The sequence below is a fragment of the Rosa chinensis genome, chromosome 4 (assembly GCF_002994745.2).
Source record: "Rosa chinensis cultivar Old Blush chromosome 4, RchiOBHm-V2, whole genome shotgun sequence".
NCBI classification, from domain to species: Eukaryota; Viridiplantae; Streptophyta; class Magnoliopsida; order Rosales; family Rosaceae; genus Rosa; species Rosa chinensis.
This window is the reverse complement of record NC_037091.1, coordinates 65230641-65248028: the sequence shown is the minus strand read 5'-3', so window position 1 is coordinate 65248028 and position 17388 is coordinate 65230641. Positions and strand designations below refer to the sequence as shown.

Sequence of the window (17388 nt, the reverse complement as noted above, 5' to 3'; positions counted from 1 at the left end):
TATCACGTTGATGCCAATTTAAGTCTTTAGATATCACATTGATACTTTTGAAAATTCAAGTATCAAATTAACCTTGGCAGCATAGTTTGAGAACGTGTGCTGAAATTTTCTCTTTGTATTATTACCATCAAGATACATTATACATTGAAAAATCCAAACTACCAAACCCAACAAAGCATTACATTATACATAAGCAAACTCCATTACACAACCTCTTGGAGACACCACACACACACCTCAAGCTTTATTCCATTACCATTAGGGCATTACCGGCCACATTCTGAAAAAGCCAGTAGTCTAATCAGAAATCTGAATGGCCTTCACATCAGGCTTCTTGACCTCCACCTTTGGCACAGTGACAGTAAGCACCCCATTCTCCATTGCCGCATTCACCTGCTCCACCTTGGCATTCTCCGGCAGCCTGAACCTCCTCAAGAACTTGCCGCTGCTCCTCTCCAGCCTGTGCCACTTGTCGCTCTTGTCCTCCTTCTCCACTTTCCTCTCGCCGCTGATCTGCAGCACCCTCCCTTCCTCCACCTCCACCTTCACCTCCTCCTTCTTCAGCCCCGGCAGGTCAGCCTTGAACACGTGCGCCTCCGGCGTCTCCTTCCAGTCGATGCGCGTGTTCGCCACCGCCGCCGTCTCTGAGCTTGGAGCCCAGCGGGAGTTGATCAAGGGGAAGTCCTGGAACGGGTCCCAGATGTCCAGCGAGAACGGGTCGAAGATGTTACTCCGTCGACCGTTGCCGAAAAAGCTTCCCGGAATGAGAGACATTGCTTTGCACGTAAGTTGTGAGTAGTACTACTTGTGTTTGCTATGAAACTTTGATTCTTGGTTTTTGGGAGTGAGGAGAAGAGTTATATATAGGAAGAAGATGACGGCAGTTTCGTAATGAGCTAATTACGGATTCTTCGTCTCTTCCTGAAGTGTCTGGTATTGTCTGGCCAAAGGAGGTTCCAGAGAGATGGTTCTCGAAAAGTCAATAGAAAGCTTAACTTGTGGTCCAATAGTTCAATTGTGATAGGCTTCGGAATGCGGGTTTCTAAAAAAAATAAAAAATAAAAAATAAAAAGTGAAATGTTGGTGAACAATTGCAGTGTGGAATTGCTGCCAAGTGTCATATGCTCTGGTGTGTTCCTAAGACACGCGTCCTCCACCGATCAGGATTGCTGATCAGAAGTAAAACAGTAAAAATGACTTCGCCTTTGTTGCACAACCGAAACCAAGTAATGGCGCCAAAAAAGGCAACCAGAGATGAAAGTCCTCCACCGTCCGATCCTCACGGAATCTTCGCCGGAATGGTCGTCTTCTTAGTCGAAGACGGAGTTCAGAACCGTCGCTTACAGGTTCGACAGTACTCCTAGCTTTTTCACCCTTGTTCTGTTATCGTAGTCATTGTCTAGTTATATATTAGTGCCTTATATTTTAGGTTTGGAAGCAAAAACTGGTTCAAATGGGAGCTACTATAGAAGACCATCTATCCAAAAGGGTCACACACATATTTGCTATGAACCCAGAAGCCCTTTTGCAAAAAGTGGGCAGTGATCAACGGGGTCTCTTTAAAGGAGTGAGTTACTGTTCACTGGCTTAGTTGCTTTATGCCTTTATATGAACATATTTGACTTGATCATAAATTGGAGTGTATATCACTCTTGGGTTTGTTTAGCTGTGATTTAGAGGGTTCAAGTTGTTGATTCTTTATTGTAGTGCTATTTTATCTAATTTTGTCTAAAATTGTAGTGTTATACATATACCTTTAAAGTCCCAAACTTTATGGTGTTTTGTAGAGAGTTGTACTCTATCAGTGGCTAGAGGACAGCTTGAGCTCAGGGAAGAGAGTACCAGAAGATTTGTACCATCTGAAATTGGAGTCAGATAAGTCTTCTAGTGATTACATTTCCAGTGATGAAGAAACCCCAAAACTGAAAAGGCGAAGATCCTCATCTCCTGATGAGTTGCCTCATACTCCCAGCCCCAAAACCCCTAAAGCCCCAAATAAGGATCAGGTCACAGCATTGCAGTCATCCACGCCCTACAACCCACCTGATTTAAACAAAGACATAACCCAGATATTTGGGAAGCTTATCAACATATATAGAGGTGAGGAGTTAACCGGTATCTCTGTTGGTTTACTTTGCAGTTCTTGTTTTATAGATTGTGATGTTTGGTGGTTATTTGGTTTGGATAAATAAAGCATTGGGCGATGACCGAAGATCTTTTAGCTACTACAAGGCTATAACAGTTATTGAGAAGTTGCCTTTCAAGATTCAAAGTGCAGAACAAGTTAAGGGCCTCCCGGGCATTGGAAAGTCAATGCAAGATCATGTAAGTGACATACATGCCTCAGTTTCTTTCAATACAGATTTCATTCTATGAGTTGTTTGTGTATAAGTTGTCTAAATTAAATGTTGCATATGAATTATGAGAGTTTCTTTCAAAAAGAGAAAAAGAAAATATTTCTGTTATGGGAATCAGGGTGAGAGATTGTGATCAGTTACTTTAACTGCAATCAGATATCAGTAGTCTACTGAGAGAGGTTAAATTTTAGTTCATATCATGGGAGAGTACATGTTCCTGTCCATGGACTGGTGAATCCTCAAAATAACTGAAGTTTTTCATCCTTGATTTCAGATTCAAGAGATAGTGACTACCGGAAAGCTATCCAAGTTGGAGCACTTTGAAACAGATGAAAAGGTAATGGAACAGTTTTCAGTAGTTCTGTCACTTCTGTGATTTAAATATTCTACTGCTAAGTTGAAATTTGAGTTCTTCTTTCTGTTATGTTCACTATTTACTTCGAGCCTGGCCCTAATCTAAATGCGTGTTATATATGTACATTTCACAAGTAGATTTTAAATGTTGTTTATAGCACCACAGTTTGAATGGCAGAACTCAATATCTGAGCTAACTATGAGTCTTAACCTCATTTCTTTATATTGTGATAGTTCTGCTTTCTACTTTCTGTTAATTAATTGCAGGTAAAAACAATCAGCTTATTCGAGGAAATATGGGGTGTAGGTCCAGCTACTGCACTAAAATTATTTGAGAAAGGACATCACACATTAGATGATTTGAAGAATGAAGATTCGTTGACACATTCACAGAAGTTGGGGTTAAGATATTATGAGGATATCAAACAGAGGATCCCACGGCATGAGGTCAACTCGTATTTTTTTAATTTACTTATTCTTTTTGTTTTTAAATGTTCTCAGAATTCTTCTGTAATCTGAATTTTCTTACAAGAAATTGGTGCTTCATATCTTAACTGAACAGGCTCAAGAGATGGAACTTCTTCTACAAAAAGCGGCAGAGGATGTTTTGCCTGGGGTGAGCACAATAATGTTAAATACATGATCTATCAGGCAGGAAAATGACCTGTATTAGGGGGGAATAATCTTGACTCATGGTTCATACTAACATGGGCAACAGCTGCTGTATACTGGATTTAATTGGGCCAAAATGAAATTATTCTTTAATGACTCCTTGAGAACGACTTGTATAGAAAAATGTGAATCAGAAAAACATTCATTGACCAGTTCCTTATAAAAATTAGTCTCGGTCTCTTGGACAACTACATTGATTTCCATTCCCTTAAGTGGCTTGCTATTCTCACGAGTGCCATATCTGCCTGCAGGTGGTTGTTGTATGTGGAGGGTCATATAGACGCGGGAAATCTTCTTGTGGGGATCTGGACATTGTAATTACTCATCCAGATGGGAACAGGTATGCAAGCTATTGGTACTTGTCCTTTTACTTTGCAGTAAGAATTTCAGATTATATGCATTAATGCACGTATCTTGGCGTAGAGCCGTAGACTGAGGAATAACATTGGTGTACTCTTCTAATCTTCTAAGTGTCCAACTTGATATGGCTGTAACTTCACGTCTTGCAGTTCTTAGCCATTTTTTCCTTTTCATTGTATTGAATCTCAAGTGTGATACCATTTCGATCTCTTAACTTTGGACAGACGAGTTCCTGGTTTTAGTTTTGAAAGCTAGACTTGACTTGCTTTGGTCTGTGTTTCAGGCATAAAGGTTTTTTACTGAAGTATGTAAAGCATCTAAAGGATATGAAGTTCCTAAGGGAGGATTTGGTTTTCGTTACACACAGCGAGGAGGTAACACAGTTTATTCTAACCTTTTCTTTTCATAATTTTTTAAATTTTACATCTGCCAGTGTATGAGTGGTGTCAGAGGTTGAACTGAGATTAATCCTACTGGTCACAGGGGTGATAGTTTTAAGTAGCATTTGATTTGTGTGGAATCAGAAGGCTGCAAAAGTATCTATATGAATGTATTTTTTTTTTTACCTTGCTCATTTGACTTCTGAAAGAACAGCAAATGAAATATTTGGTTATTCTCATAATATGTCTTTACGTTCTTTATCTATTCATTGCTATTGTATTGTACAGTTCTCATGATATACATTCTTTTTGCATTACCTTCTTTACACAATCATGTGAACAGGGTACTGATTCTGGTGTCGACACATATTATGGGCTTTGTACATATCCTGGACGAGAGCTGCGGCACCGCATAGATTTCAAGGTTTTTCATATCTCTTATCATTTTCTTTATTTTGAAAATTTTCATTCCATACCAGAATTGTTAGGGACTCATATAGTTATAAAATTTTACTTTGTGTATCCCTTCTTCCAAGAGCATTATGCTAGTTGTCATGCATTTTTCTCAAGTTGGTTTGATGATGTGCTTTAAGTAATTGTCTTGATAGTTTCTATGCTTTGTTTTCCTTTTTTTTAGGTCTACCCGCGGGACATATATGCATTTGGACTAATAGCTTGGACAGGGAATGATGTGCTGAATAGGAGGTTCATCTGCTTTACCAAGTTCTGTGGTGAGAAATTGACTATAAAACCTGCTAGGTTTCTGATAGTCTAAATGCAGGTTGAGGTTACTAGCTGAATCTAAAGGATTCCGGCTTGACGATACAGGGCTGTTTCCGGCCACTCATGGATCTGGCGGAAAACGGGTAACAACTTGTTGGTTTTTGGGACATTTTCTCTAGACTTGTCTCTGTTTCAGGGTTCACTTAATGTTAGGTTCTTTCTGTTGCAGGGGGCAAAAGCTGGCGCAAGCTTGAAATTTGACACAGAAAAGGAGGTCTTTGACTTTCTCGGGTTTCCTTGGCTTGAACCACACGAGAGAAATCTGTGAGAGGCCTAATGGTTTTATGAGCAAGCTGTAAATATGTTAGCTAAGGAACTTGGTCTTGATACTGAAATGATCTAACCTAGAGAGGGAGATAAGAGAGTTGATAAAGAAAGCTTGCAACTGGTGTAACATATGTCTTCCAAAAATTTTTGTGGAAATAAGATGTACTGTTTTTGAGGCTCATTTCACAGTTAATATGATTTCACTGCTGATAATAAGACACAGCAGAAGCTTAAGCAGAATAAAAGAAAATCCACAGCAAATGAAGAACCCTCAACCATATCTCTTACCACACTATCTATTTATACTTGATGAACCATAAATTTTCAGGTGAGTTGGTCTGGAAGGGCCGGGTGATATGGATTTAGAACTGACTCGAGTCTATATATAAATAGACATGTAAACACTGGATATATATGAACTTGAAACCTTATACAAAAACCCTGCATTTACACTTGTTATCATCACAACCGTAAAAGTCTCTCTATGGTTTCATCAACTCGATATCCAGTCTTGTTCACGAGCTTGTCACCTATGGAGGGTTGAGTTATAACCGCAGTCGCCCTCAATCAAAAAGGATGGAAAAGCCAAAGGTGCTGGCTTCATATACCACTCGATTCAAATTTTAGTTTACGGATCAATATGCAACTCCGGTAATGCATCAATTACAAGAAGCTAGAGCTTATAATGAAACAATTATACCCATTATGCATGCATTTTCCGCCATTCTTAGATCAACTAGACAGCCAATACAGTTTGATCCAACATGCAAGAAAAACAGAAGCTTAAAAATAACACAAAAATGATGAACGTACATACCCCAGTTATAACTTATAAGTCTGTAACCCATTACTGATTTACCAATGCAGAATGCCAGGATAAACCAAAATGAACATTTAATTTCTATAAATGTTTAAGATTTGAAACACTCAGAAGTCAAGATTCGAAAACCACGAAAATCTCCGAAGTAGAGTAATAAAGTGAAGCAGAACAGAGGGGCAAATAAACTTCCTACTCCGAACAGGTAGTTTTTAAGGACACAGCCTCTTTTTCTTTGCACCTTTATACTTTGCCATCCTTCTCGATACCTTTCTTTTTTTGATCTGGAATACTTCTCCATACCTAGATTCAAAGAAACTCCATTAGAAGGGAAAGAACCTAGCCTCAAGGAAAAGACTAATTAAGAATATTATTAGTGTTACATGGCTCAATGATGGTCGTTGGTGAAACTAATGTTTCTGCATAAGCAGCATACCACCAAATATAATCACAAGTCCAAGCGACATTCCTAGATGTCTTTTTTCTCCGCGGATTAAATAATCCAAAGCCTTTGTTGTTACACAGAAGAACATCACCGTTCTCTGAAATGCCTACAGCCAAGTAGGGATCAGAGTCAAAATGTCGATTTAAAACCTCTGGGGAGGTGTCTATGACTTCGGTCCAACATGCTCCTCCCTCATATTCCTCCATCATCCATATACCAGTTTCCTGGTGTACAAAGAATTTCCATCGGTCATGACTCATGATGGAAGACACTGAGCAGCAGAGGCCGCGAATAGTAGGACCCGAGAATACCGCCATAATCTGAAATTTCCCCTCTGCAAGGCCAAAAGACCATAATCTACCGTTGCCATATGAATCATTCGTTACCCAATGTAGAGTTCCGTTTAATAAGGTTCCATGAATAGGGAAATGATAGAAGTCATGAGAGTTGAGACAACTGAAATCCGGAATAGTCCTCCATGAACCCGTTTTGAGTATAAAGACCTGAAGCTTTACATCCTCGAATAGATTACCAAATTGTTGTGCTTCAGTGCCTCGTATTATCTTGTAATCTTCATTGGTGGAATCATAACCAAATCCAGCAAGAAATAGCTCATCCCGTACACACGTCTCATCCGATTCAATTGTAGGTTTGTGTGAGTAAAAATTGAAAACAGTAAGCAAAAATGTCACCAAACATAATTTCACTCGTATTCATTTAGTGAATAGAGTTTTTATTATTTCAGGTTCGACCCATTCAACACAGAATGTGTCTCTTAATTACAATATCTTGTTACAGGGAAACACCCTTTGATTCCATTTATGAAGAAACCAATTAATGGGATGTGTGTTTGTTTGTTTTTGCGACTGCACCTAAATATTTGAATGGGTTGCCTACGTACCCTTAGAGAGGGATCAAGTCACTCGTAGTTCAAGAAATTCACTCATTGAAAGACCCATTGGAGGGTATTACTTTTTGGAATGAGAATAATGTTTGGACGAATTTGGTGTGAGTGAACCAGAGATTCGATTTGTGTTTGAGGTCATTTTGGGAATGATTTGACCTTTCTGGTGTTTGGATGAATTTGACTGGTGAGGTCAGGGATTCGGATTGGATGAATTGGACTGGTGGAGTTAGGGATTATGTTTGGATGAATTTGACTGGTGCAGTCAGGGATTCTGATTAGATGAATTTGAATGATGGAGTCAGGGATTCTGTTTGGACTTGCGGTTTCATCTAGTGGGTTGCTAGATTGTCTAAGTGCCCATTGTGGGATCAAACCGACTGTAGTCCATATGAATTGGTATTTTTTCATTTTGTACCAACTTTTATGTTCGATGGATGTATATATTTCTTGAATCAATCAAATGTATTTCTTTTGCAAACATTCAGATTGTAGAGTGTCTGTTGATTTGATCTGAGGACCCGATGTACCAACCTTTGCATTGGGCCCAAGATTTGAAAATGGGCTTTATGCTGCCTATGCTCTTGTCGACGAACAAATTAATCGGGCTCGAGCTTCAAAGGTAAATGGGCTTAAGTAAACAAGTGATTTGGACACCCATTGCGAAGAGTTAAACTTTACATCGAATCATTGCTTGTCATTTTGACAAGTCGAGTTTTCAATTCAGAGCTCAAGATTTGAAGTGATCTCTGTAGACAGGGCTTGCTTCCGTTTCTTTTGTAGGAGGTCCAATGGCTCGGAATTTCGTGAATTCTGGACACTCTTCACTCTCTTCCGAAGTTATGCCGTTGGACTTGGAAATTAATGGACATATATTTTTGTGAATCCATTAACTGTTCTGTCCCATATCAACCTTTGAGAAGTCTTGAATCTTTGTCCTAGAAGCCTTCAAAATGCTAACACTTTGACTTGAGTTTTTATCAAAGAATGCACCATGTTCGTGTGGTGCATATGAATAGCTAGCAATGCTTGTATGATTATCTTTTGGCTTAGGAATTATGTTTTCCTTTTGTGAAGGCTGTGAGTAAGAGAACTTGAAACGGTGGCTTCTCAAGAATAATCATGGAGATCAATCATGGCTCAAGCTTGGTTAGGACAAAATTTGCCGCTCCAAACTTATCGTCTTGCATGTGCTTGACCTGTTGGTTCAATTGAAACCCCACAACTTTGCAAAACATTATTTGCTCCTAATTCCCAGCAGCACATTAGGAAATGTTTGCAGCCCATCATATTAGTACAACTTGACCGCTCCGTTGTGGCCTTCAATTTCTGACTTGAATATTCAGCTTCATTTTCTCTGTCTGTTATTTGTAAAGACAGAAAGCAACGATTGATGGACTTTTGAGGTCATTCGTGAACAACCTTATTAGATTATCCTGGGTATCAAACAGCAGTAGCAATGGCACCATGTCAGGGGACTCTTTAGCATTAAACGCGGCTGTTCATGAACAACCATTTCTCAATGCACTGAGCAACACCATTTTAGAGGAGATTTGAGCATTGAAATAAAGCTGTTCGTGAACAACCGTATTGTTTCGATGCATTAAGTATTAGAGAGCACCTAAGAGCCGCAAGCAACACCATTTCAGGGGAGCTTCGAGCATTGAAAAGAGGTTGTTCGTGAACAACTGTATTGTTTCGATGCGTTAAGCATTGGAGATCACCAAAGAGCCGCAAGCAACACCATTTCAGGGGAGCTTAGAGCATCAAAACGAGGTTGTTCGTGAAGAACCGTATTGCTTCCATCCGTTAAACATCGTCTTGGAGAGGCTGGAAAAACTCTAATGGTTGTGGTCGTTCGTGAACGGCCTATTAGAATTTGTAAACTCTATACGAGATGGTCATTCTCTTCCGGACCAATTGAAGACGCTTGCGTCGCAGGATGGCAAACTTATTTTCTTGTCATGAGATTCGTCTGAGAAATTTTATATGAAAAAAAATAACCATAGATGCAGCCGTATACCTGTAGCTTTTCTTTTCCTTTCTCTGGTAGCGGAACTTGGACCTTCCTTCTCTATTTCTCTCCTTTATGTATTTCTTTTCTTCTTTTGCTCTAGCGTTTTTTTTTCTGCCCTCATCTCTGTATCTTTTGTATTTCTCTGCTTTGTAGCTCTTTTTTTTCCTCCCACTTTTCTCTTCACACCGCTACCTTTATATAGTAGTGTACTTGCTGAACGAGTTTCCGTCCAAAAACAGGTGAGCATATGGACATTTTCAGGTCTTTTTGTGAGAAGAATCAAGCGCCTGGATTGGAAACTGCACCAGTGCTTAGATGTCTTGGAACAAAGCATCTTCCACCCAAATCCCAATGCCGCCCTATTGCTGATGCGTTCTCCGAAATTCAGATAGGTGTCCACAAAACCTTCTTACAAAAAGACCTGAAATGTCCAAATGCTCACCGGTATTTGAACAGGTTTCCATATGTTCGAAAATCGGTAAGCATATGAACATGTTCAGGTCTTTTTGTGAGAAGAAACTAATGAAAAAGACCATATGTAAAGTGCATAGCTCTTCATTGTTTGATTGTCTATTACCTGTAATGTTAAGTTTGAGTAGAGTAACTACCAGAACCAGTCCTGACCAAAAACAGAGAGGCAAAGGAAGATGCCAAGCATGGGCGTAGGGAGTATGGGGCGAGAAGGGTCAGGTGACCCTTCTCAACTTTTCATTCTAACTGTTGATTGGTTGAACTTTTCATATAGATAGATGTTTTCATACTTTAATGACCCTCTTAAGAAATGAAAAGAATGCTTCTTCGCCTAATCGGCTTCATCTTTGACCTAATTAAATACATAATCTTATCTCTTTATTTTCTCTTTTTTACTATTAAATGCTTTCCTCTTTTAATTCCTATTAATGCAAAGGGAATCACAATTAATATTCTCCAATAAATCAATCCAATTGTCAAACAAATTAGTATCATTCATCATGTAATTTATCAAGGTTACCCAGGGTAATTATGTGTAGATTTCATTACATGAGCAATTGTGTTAGTCTTTTTTTTTTCTTCAATGTAGTAACTTGTTTATAGTTTGACCCTCCTAGATGAAATCTCTAGCTACGCCACTGAATTGCCAAGCTTAGTGGATTTTAGCAAGAGATAATGCAACTTGCAACCGTGCTAAAATGAGATAACCTATTTACAAGTTACCCAGAAAAGACAGGGAAGAAGATGGTTGTCAAGGAAGGAAAGGAAATCAAGGAATACATTGAAGATGCGCTTAGACAATTCTTACCGGCATAACCCAAAAAAGATAACTCATCAAGAAAAATTCTAAGAAAAGAAAAGGTTAAAAAACCAAGATCTGAATAAAAAAAAAATTATTGGACATTTAATAGAAGGGCAAACAAGGAAATAAAATGATTTGTTTTTTAATACAATAACTTATGAGTTTGATGTCTTAGTGGAATTCAAGTGTCACTCAATGAATGAGAAATGTAGAAAGGGAAGGTTGGAGGGAAAAGTTACTAGCATTCTTCTTACTCGAAAACCTTAGCAAACTACACTTATAGTGAGACTAAGTGAGACTAAAACCTAACTCACCATGTAAATGAAGGAAATTACATTTTGACCCCTGGTAAAGGGCCAAAGCTAGCATTTGGGCTTTGGTCTTCTAAGTTTTAACCTTTAGGGAGTGAAATTTACACTCCCTATTTTACAATCCACATTTTATGTTTCATTTTTTAGTATATTAAATTTTATCTTTTTGTAGTGTGGATTGTAAAAATGTGAAGTTAAATACTAAAAAATGTAACAAGAATAGTGGATTGTAAAATGTGGAGTATGAATTTCAACCCCCCCCCCCCCCCCCCCCCCCAAGCTTAAGTCCCCCAAAAATAATTATAAACTACAAGTAACTACAATAATTACTCTAATGTGGAAACTAGATCTCATAACTTTATCAACAAAAAAAAATCCTAAAATCATGGTTTTAGATAAATATTTTAGATAACTTGACGGGACAGTTTTCAATAAGGACCTTATAATAAAAAGACTAAGGAAAAACTTTTGACTAGCTGATATGAATAGTTGGATGTGTGTTTTAAACTTTAGCTGATATGAATGGTTGGATGTCCTAGGATCCTAGGGTTTCATGAATAAATACTATTGGTTTCATTCCGGTCCTTTCCCTAGTAGTGTCAAGTTACTGGTTACTTTGGTCTTAATCTTAGGATAATTTTGCATAGGGTCCTTGACCCAAAGCACCAAGATTGAATAAAAAATTATCTCACTTATCCCAGCAACAAATTTTTATTCCCACTTACCCAGTTTAAAATAAAATGACAATTTTGCCCTTGACTTAATTAGTTAATTAAATGTGCCCCCCTCTCTGTCTCTCACTTTCTCTCTCTCCTCTCTCTCTCAACCTCCATTCTCTGATCTACTCTCTCTCTCTCTCTCTCTTCTCTCTCATCGCCATTGTTAATTCCCTCATACCTCAATCTCTCTTCATTTCACCCCCCGATCTTCGATGTCGATCCAAATCTCAATTCTTCAACTAGATTTCCATTAGATCTGAACAACCAAGAACTGCATAAAGTATTTCTTGGTGGTCGGCGATGTTAAAGCCGGCGAAGACGACAAGTTCCAAGGCCGGAGGGGTTGCAAGCATCTCCCGGTGGTCGACGACTATGATTTTGGGTCATGCACCAATCTCTCCGGCCATTTCCATCAAGAAATTCAAACAGTCCTTCCTCTCCGGCAACCCAGATGCCGCAATGAAAGTCGAGGCTTGTCGGAGAAGCCTGCGAAAAGCATGGCTTTTTCTCATCGTGAATCACGGCGTTAAAGAGAATCTCATAGCGACGGTGTCTTTGGTTTGCCCTCCTCTGAAAAACAGAGGGCTCAGTGGAAAGCCGGCGAGCACCAAAACTACAAGTCCCACACTCCCACTCATAGCGACGGCGTCTCCCCGACGGATTGCTCAAGTTAGGACGATCATTATCCATAAATATATAATATATATTATATTCAACTTTTTAATGCTTGTTAAATCACGTGGAGTCCACTGTTTATTGCTTGCTTCTTCGCTGGTAGGGTGGTAGTTACGATTCCATGATTAATCTCATTTTTTTAATCATAATAATGGAGGTGTGCATGTATATTAGTTTGATCGATTGGCAAATCTGGGTATGTTGGACACCTGGGTGCCCATATCAATTTTTTTTTTTTGGGGGTAAAATGGAGGAGAAGGCCCAGAAAGAAAGAAAAATGAAGAAAAAAAAGTTCTATTGGAGGACAATAGAGGTCTATTGGGGGGCAATAGACGTTTTGAATTGATGTAATCTCCTCGTTTTTTTCTTTAATCAAAGTTTTATTTGTCTAATTTTAGGAAGATTAATTCTTAGTTCGGCAACCAAAAGTTCTATTTGAGGGGTAATAGACTATGCCCCTCTATTGGGAGGCAATAAACCTTTTCGGCGACTTATGAGATCTCCGACAACCTCATAGAGTTCAAATAAGTAAATTTGGAGGTTCCAATAAAAATCTTCTTAATGGATTGACACCCAAATTCACTAAAAAAAAAAAAAAAAAAAACTTTAGCTTATATAACCGGAAGCCATCTATCCCATAACACCTCAAGAAGTTTATTGAAATAAGTGTCCTCCAAGGACCATGTAAAAGTAAAACCGTAAAAAGCTTTCGTCTTGAACTCTTGATTTACAAGCACCAAAAACACCCAGAAACAAAAACCGAAGCCAAAATAATGGCGCCAAGGGCAACCAGAAACCAAAGTCCACCGTGCGATCCTGACGGAATGTTCGCCGGCATGGTCGTCTTTTTAGTCCACAATGGAGTCCAGAACCGTCGATTGCAGGTCTGAAACTCAACACCTTTCACACCCACTTGTGTTCTTATCTCATTCATATAATTATATCTAACTATTGGCGCCTAAGATTTCAGATTTGGAAGCAGAAACTGGTCCAAATGGGAGCCACTATAGAATTGCGAGTAACCAAAAATGTCACACACATATTGGCTATGAACCCAGAAGCCCTCTTGCAAGAAGTGGGCAGTGAGCGATTGGGTTTGTTTAAAGGAGTGAGTTATACCAATCATTTTGATTTAAAGCTGAAATCTTTGAGTTAGTTATGAAATGGGTTGTGAATGTAAGCTTCAAAATTTTAAACTTTAATGGGTTTTTATGGCAGAGAGTTGTACTATATCAATGGCTACAGGATAGCTTGAGCTCAGGTGAAAAGGTACCTGAAGAATTGTACCTTGTGAATTTGGATGCTGACAAGTCTTCCAGTGATTACAATTCCACTGAAAATGAAACCCCAAATCCCAAAAAGACTAAACTCTCTCCTGAGAATTCACCTCACACTCCAAGCCCTAAAACCCCCAAAGCTCTAAATGAGGATCAGGTCACACCATTGCAGTCATCCTCACCCTACAGCCCACCTGATTTGAACAGCAACATAACTCAGATATTTGGAAAGCTTATCAATATTTATAGAGGTGAGGTCCAGTTAGTTCTTGTGGTTGTTGATATGTTGCATTTTGGGTTTTATGAGTTCTGATGTTCAGTGGTTGTTTCATGTGTTGAAATTAAAAGCCTTGGGCGATGACCGGAGATCTTTTAGCTATTACAAGGCTATACCTGTTATAGAGAGGTTGCCGTTCAAGATACAGAGTCAGGACCAAGTTAAAGGCTTACCTAACATTGGAAAGTCAATGCAAGACCATGTAAGTGAGCATGCATACCTTAGTTTTGATTTGTGTGTTTGGTAGATTCTGTTCTGATATGGGGTTGTAATGTATACAAAGGATGTATTAGCTTTGTTTTAATCTGTTTTATATGGAGTGTTACCAAATGTACTAGCCACGAGTCTTATGATAGTGTTCATACTATTAATCAGGCATTTTGAAACTTAATATGGTTCATGCTTCCATCCTCAAAGGATAGTCAAAGTGGGAAACTTCCTTAGTTACTTTAAGCTGTAATCAGAAATCAGTCTACTGTAGAGATTATATCTTCGTCTACTGTAGAGATTATATCTTCATATTGGGCTTGCTGTTCTGAGAAATGCATAATTCTCTTTGTTAATGGAAACTCTTTAGTGGTCCTTATTTTGTCTATTTGATAATAGAATCTTTTGATTGGTGTTGCAGATTCAGGAAATAGTGACTACCGGGAAGTTATCCAAGTTGGAGCATTTTGAAACAGATGAAAAGGTGTTGGAATTGTTTTCAGTTAACCAATAATTTCTATGTAATTTCAGTATTCCTGTGGTGATTTGAAATCCGAATTTTTTCATTTTATTTAGTTCATACTTCGATGGAGTTTACTCAATCGTTTAAGATGTTTGTCTTTGTGTAGTCGGCAAGAAGATTTTAGACAGTACTTTATCACTATAGTTGAATGGCCAGTGCACCTTGAGTTAGCTATATATAGCTTCATGTATTCATAGGTCGACAGTTCTGATTTCTGCTTTTGTTAATTGTAGGTACGAACTATCAGCTTATTTGGGGAAGTTTGGGGCGTTGGTCCAGCTACTGCACAAAAATTGTATGAGAAAGGACACCGCACATTAGATGATCTGAAGAATGAAGAATCATTAACAAATTCACAGAAGTTAGGGTTAAAATATTTTGATGATATCAAACAGAGAATTCCACGCAATGAGGTAATGAATTTCTATGCTAACTTAATTCTTTGTTCTAGTATAGCTTCATTCTGACCCACCAGAAATTGGTGTGTTTTTTTTTTTAAATTTTTTATTTTATCTTTTATTTTTATTGAATAGGCTCAGGAGATGGAACGTCTACTACAGAAAGCTGGAGAAGATGTTTTGCCTGGGGTGAGCATGATAATACTTGACATAACTGATATATGATGTAAAGCAGAATATTAGGGGTAATGAAATTAACTAGTAAAATGAGCCAAAATGAACTTAATCCTCTAGTTCCTTATTTAGATCCGAGTCCTATGTTGTTCAAAAAAGAAAAAGAAAAAAAAGATACGACCGCTATAGGAAAGAATGTGGATAAATGTCAAATTCATTGATTCATCCTCCAAAAGCATTTGTCATGAAAAATTACAGCATTAACTTTATTCCAGTATGCTGCTTTGTATTCTTATATGAGATATGCCTACAGGTGGACATTGTATGTGGAGGATCATATAGACGCGGGAAAGCTTCTTGTGGGGATCTGGACATTATAATTACACATCCTGATGGAAAAAGGTATGAAAGCTACCTTTTCTCGGCCTTCTTTTCTTTGCAGTAAGAAGTACAGGCCAAATAAATGGAGCTATTAATGATTTTTAGTTGATAGCTTGCAATTGTTTTTGTTGTCCATGTTTTTCTTTCATCATTGTATCAGATCTTACTTTTTGACACTACTATAGTTGTCTTCTTTCTATTCACCAGTGACCACTTCATGGTTTTAGTTTTGAAAGGCCGACTCACTTTGGTATTTTGTTCGCAGTCATAGAGGCTTTTTACCAAAATACGTAAAGCATTTAAAGGATATGAAGTTTCTAAGGGAGGATCTGGTTTTCAGTACACACAGTGAGGAGGTAATATGATGTTCTGTTTGTTTTAGCATTTATTTTCATGAATTTTGCAGTTTGCATGTGTCAGTGTTATATGTGGGGTGTCATGAATGGAGTTCAGGTTTGCACCTAATGCTTGAGGGGAAATAATATTAGGAAGCATTTGGTTTGTGTCAAGTAGGATTGGATGCTGAAAGTAATCATATAAAGTTGTTTTAACATCGGAGTATCTGATTTCCAGATGTATAGTCAATGACATCATTTTACTCTCTGAATATGTTCTTTGTTATTCATGCTATGGTATTAAACACATTAACATCTTCATATAATAACATGAACAGGGTACTGATTCTGGTGTCGACACATATTTTGGGCTTTGCACATATCCTGGACGAGAGCTGCGCCACCGCATAGATATCAAGGTTTTTCTTGATATCTATCATCTTTAACTATCAGAATAAAGTTAGCAGAAGGATTGTTTCAAATTTTTGTTTCATAACAGCATTCACATATTTGTACTATTGTGCTGCTGTGTGGTATATATCCCCTTTATCCAAAGGCATTATGGATTTTCATTACCTTTTGGGTCGGTTTCATGGCCTACTTTATGTTATTGTTGTAGGGAGAATCACATACAGTACATATATGTAGTGCATATATATGTAATTGGTTTCCTGATATGCTTTAATGTCTATGTTTTGTTAGGTCTACCCACGGGAAATATATGCATTTGCGCTAATACATTGGACAGGCAATGATGTATTGAATAGGAGGTTTGCTTGCTCTCTTGACTAAAATCATCATGTTAAATTTACTACCTGCAAGTTTCTGACTATCTAAATGCAGGTTGAGAGTTCTAGCCGAATCTAAAGGATTCCTACTTGATGATGATGGGCTATTTCCAGCTACACGGGGCTCTCTCGGTCAACGGGTAATGACTTGTTTTGTTTTGGTACCTTTTCCCTTCACTATCTCTCTGTTCCAATTTACCGTTAGCTTCTGTTGCTCATTCTGTTGCAGGGCATGAGAGGTAGCGCAAGCTTGAAATTTGACACAGAAAAGGAGGTCTTTGAGTTTCTCGGGTTTCCTTGGCTTGAACCACAAGAGAGAAATCTGTGAGATGGGTGAATGGCTTATATTAGCAAGGTGTAGACTGTAGATACGAGCCTAACAAACTCAGTCTCGTTAGTGAACCAGAGAGTCAAACTGACATTGGAAGCTTGTAAATTATGTAACTCTGTGTCTTCCCTGATTATTTTGGATGTAACAATGTATAATACTCTAGTTTACTCTTGTTCTCAGATTATATCCATTTTGTTTGAGAACATTTTTACTTCTGTTAACTAAAGAAATAACCAACACTTCCAAAAAAAGTCCAAATCTAGATGAATGATGTAATATATATATATAGAGTGATTGTAGTCTAAATACAAATGGAAATGAGCCAAAAGAAAAAGACTTGAGGGGTGAAATTGTAATATCAAC

The 17388-nt window shown here is 38.2% G+C and overlaps 3 protein-coding genes across 5 annotated transcripts; 2 read left to right on the top strand and 1 right to left on the bottom strand.

The window, feature by feature from the left end:
• Positions 1–95: 95 nt before the first annotated feature.
• LOC112199156 (17.8 kDa class I heat shock protein) lies at positions 96–848 on the bottom strand. Its single transcript, XM_024340214.2, has one exon. The coding sequence runs from the start codon at positions 772–774 to the stop codon at positions 298–300; it is 477 nt and encodes a 158-aa protein (XP_024195982.1). The 5' UTR covers positions 775–848; the 3' UTR covers positions 96–297.
• Positions 845–5393, top strand: LOC112200406 (DNA polymerase lambda). 3 transcript variants are annotated; one of them, XR_005810335.1, is made up of 13 exons: positions 845–1346; positions 1430–1567; positions 1788–2100; positions 2195–2325; positions 2632–2694; positions 2979–3158; positions 3274–3327; positions 3635–3723; positions 4027–4117; positions 4467–4547; positions 4732–4828; positions 4905–4989; positions 5076–5129. XR_005810335.1 is itself a non-coding variant. In XM_024341440.2 (13 exons), the coding sequence occupies exons 1-13, from the start codon at positions 1122–1124 to the stop codon at positions 5172–5174; spliced, it is 1617 nt and encodes a 538-aa protein (XP_024197208.1). In that variant the 5' UTR covers positions 850–1121; the 3' UTR covers positions 5175–5393. The 3 variants fall into 3 exon arrangements, 2 of the variants coding, with proteins under 2 accessions (XP_040375049.1, XP_024197208.1); XM_024341440.2 differs by having other exon boundaries at positions 850–1346; positions 4761–4828; positions 5076–5393; XM_040519115.1 differs by lacking the exon at positions 5076–5129 and having other exon boundaries at positions 846–1346; positions 4732–4930.
• Positions 5394–11737: 6344 nt separating this feature from the next.
• Positions 11738–17223, top strand: LOC112199835 (DNA polymerase lambda). Its single transcript, XM_024340799.2, has 13 exons — positions 11738–13218; positions 13305–13442; positions 13553–13862; positions 13960–14090; positions 14517–14579; positions 14852–15031; positions 15152–15205; positions 15504–15592; positions 15837–15927; positions 16245–16325; positions 16609–16676; positions 16750–16834; positions 16924–17223. Exons 1-13 carry the CDS (start codon positions 13108–13110, stop codon positions 17020–17022), a joined length of 1500 nt encoding a protein of 499 aa, XP_024196567.1. The 5' UTR covers positions 11738–13107; the 3' UTR covers positions 17023–17223.
• Positions 17224–17388: the final 165 nt, after the last annotated feature.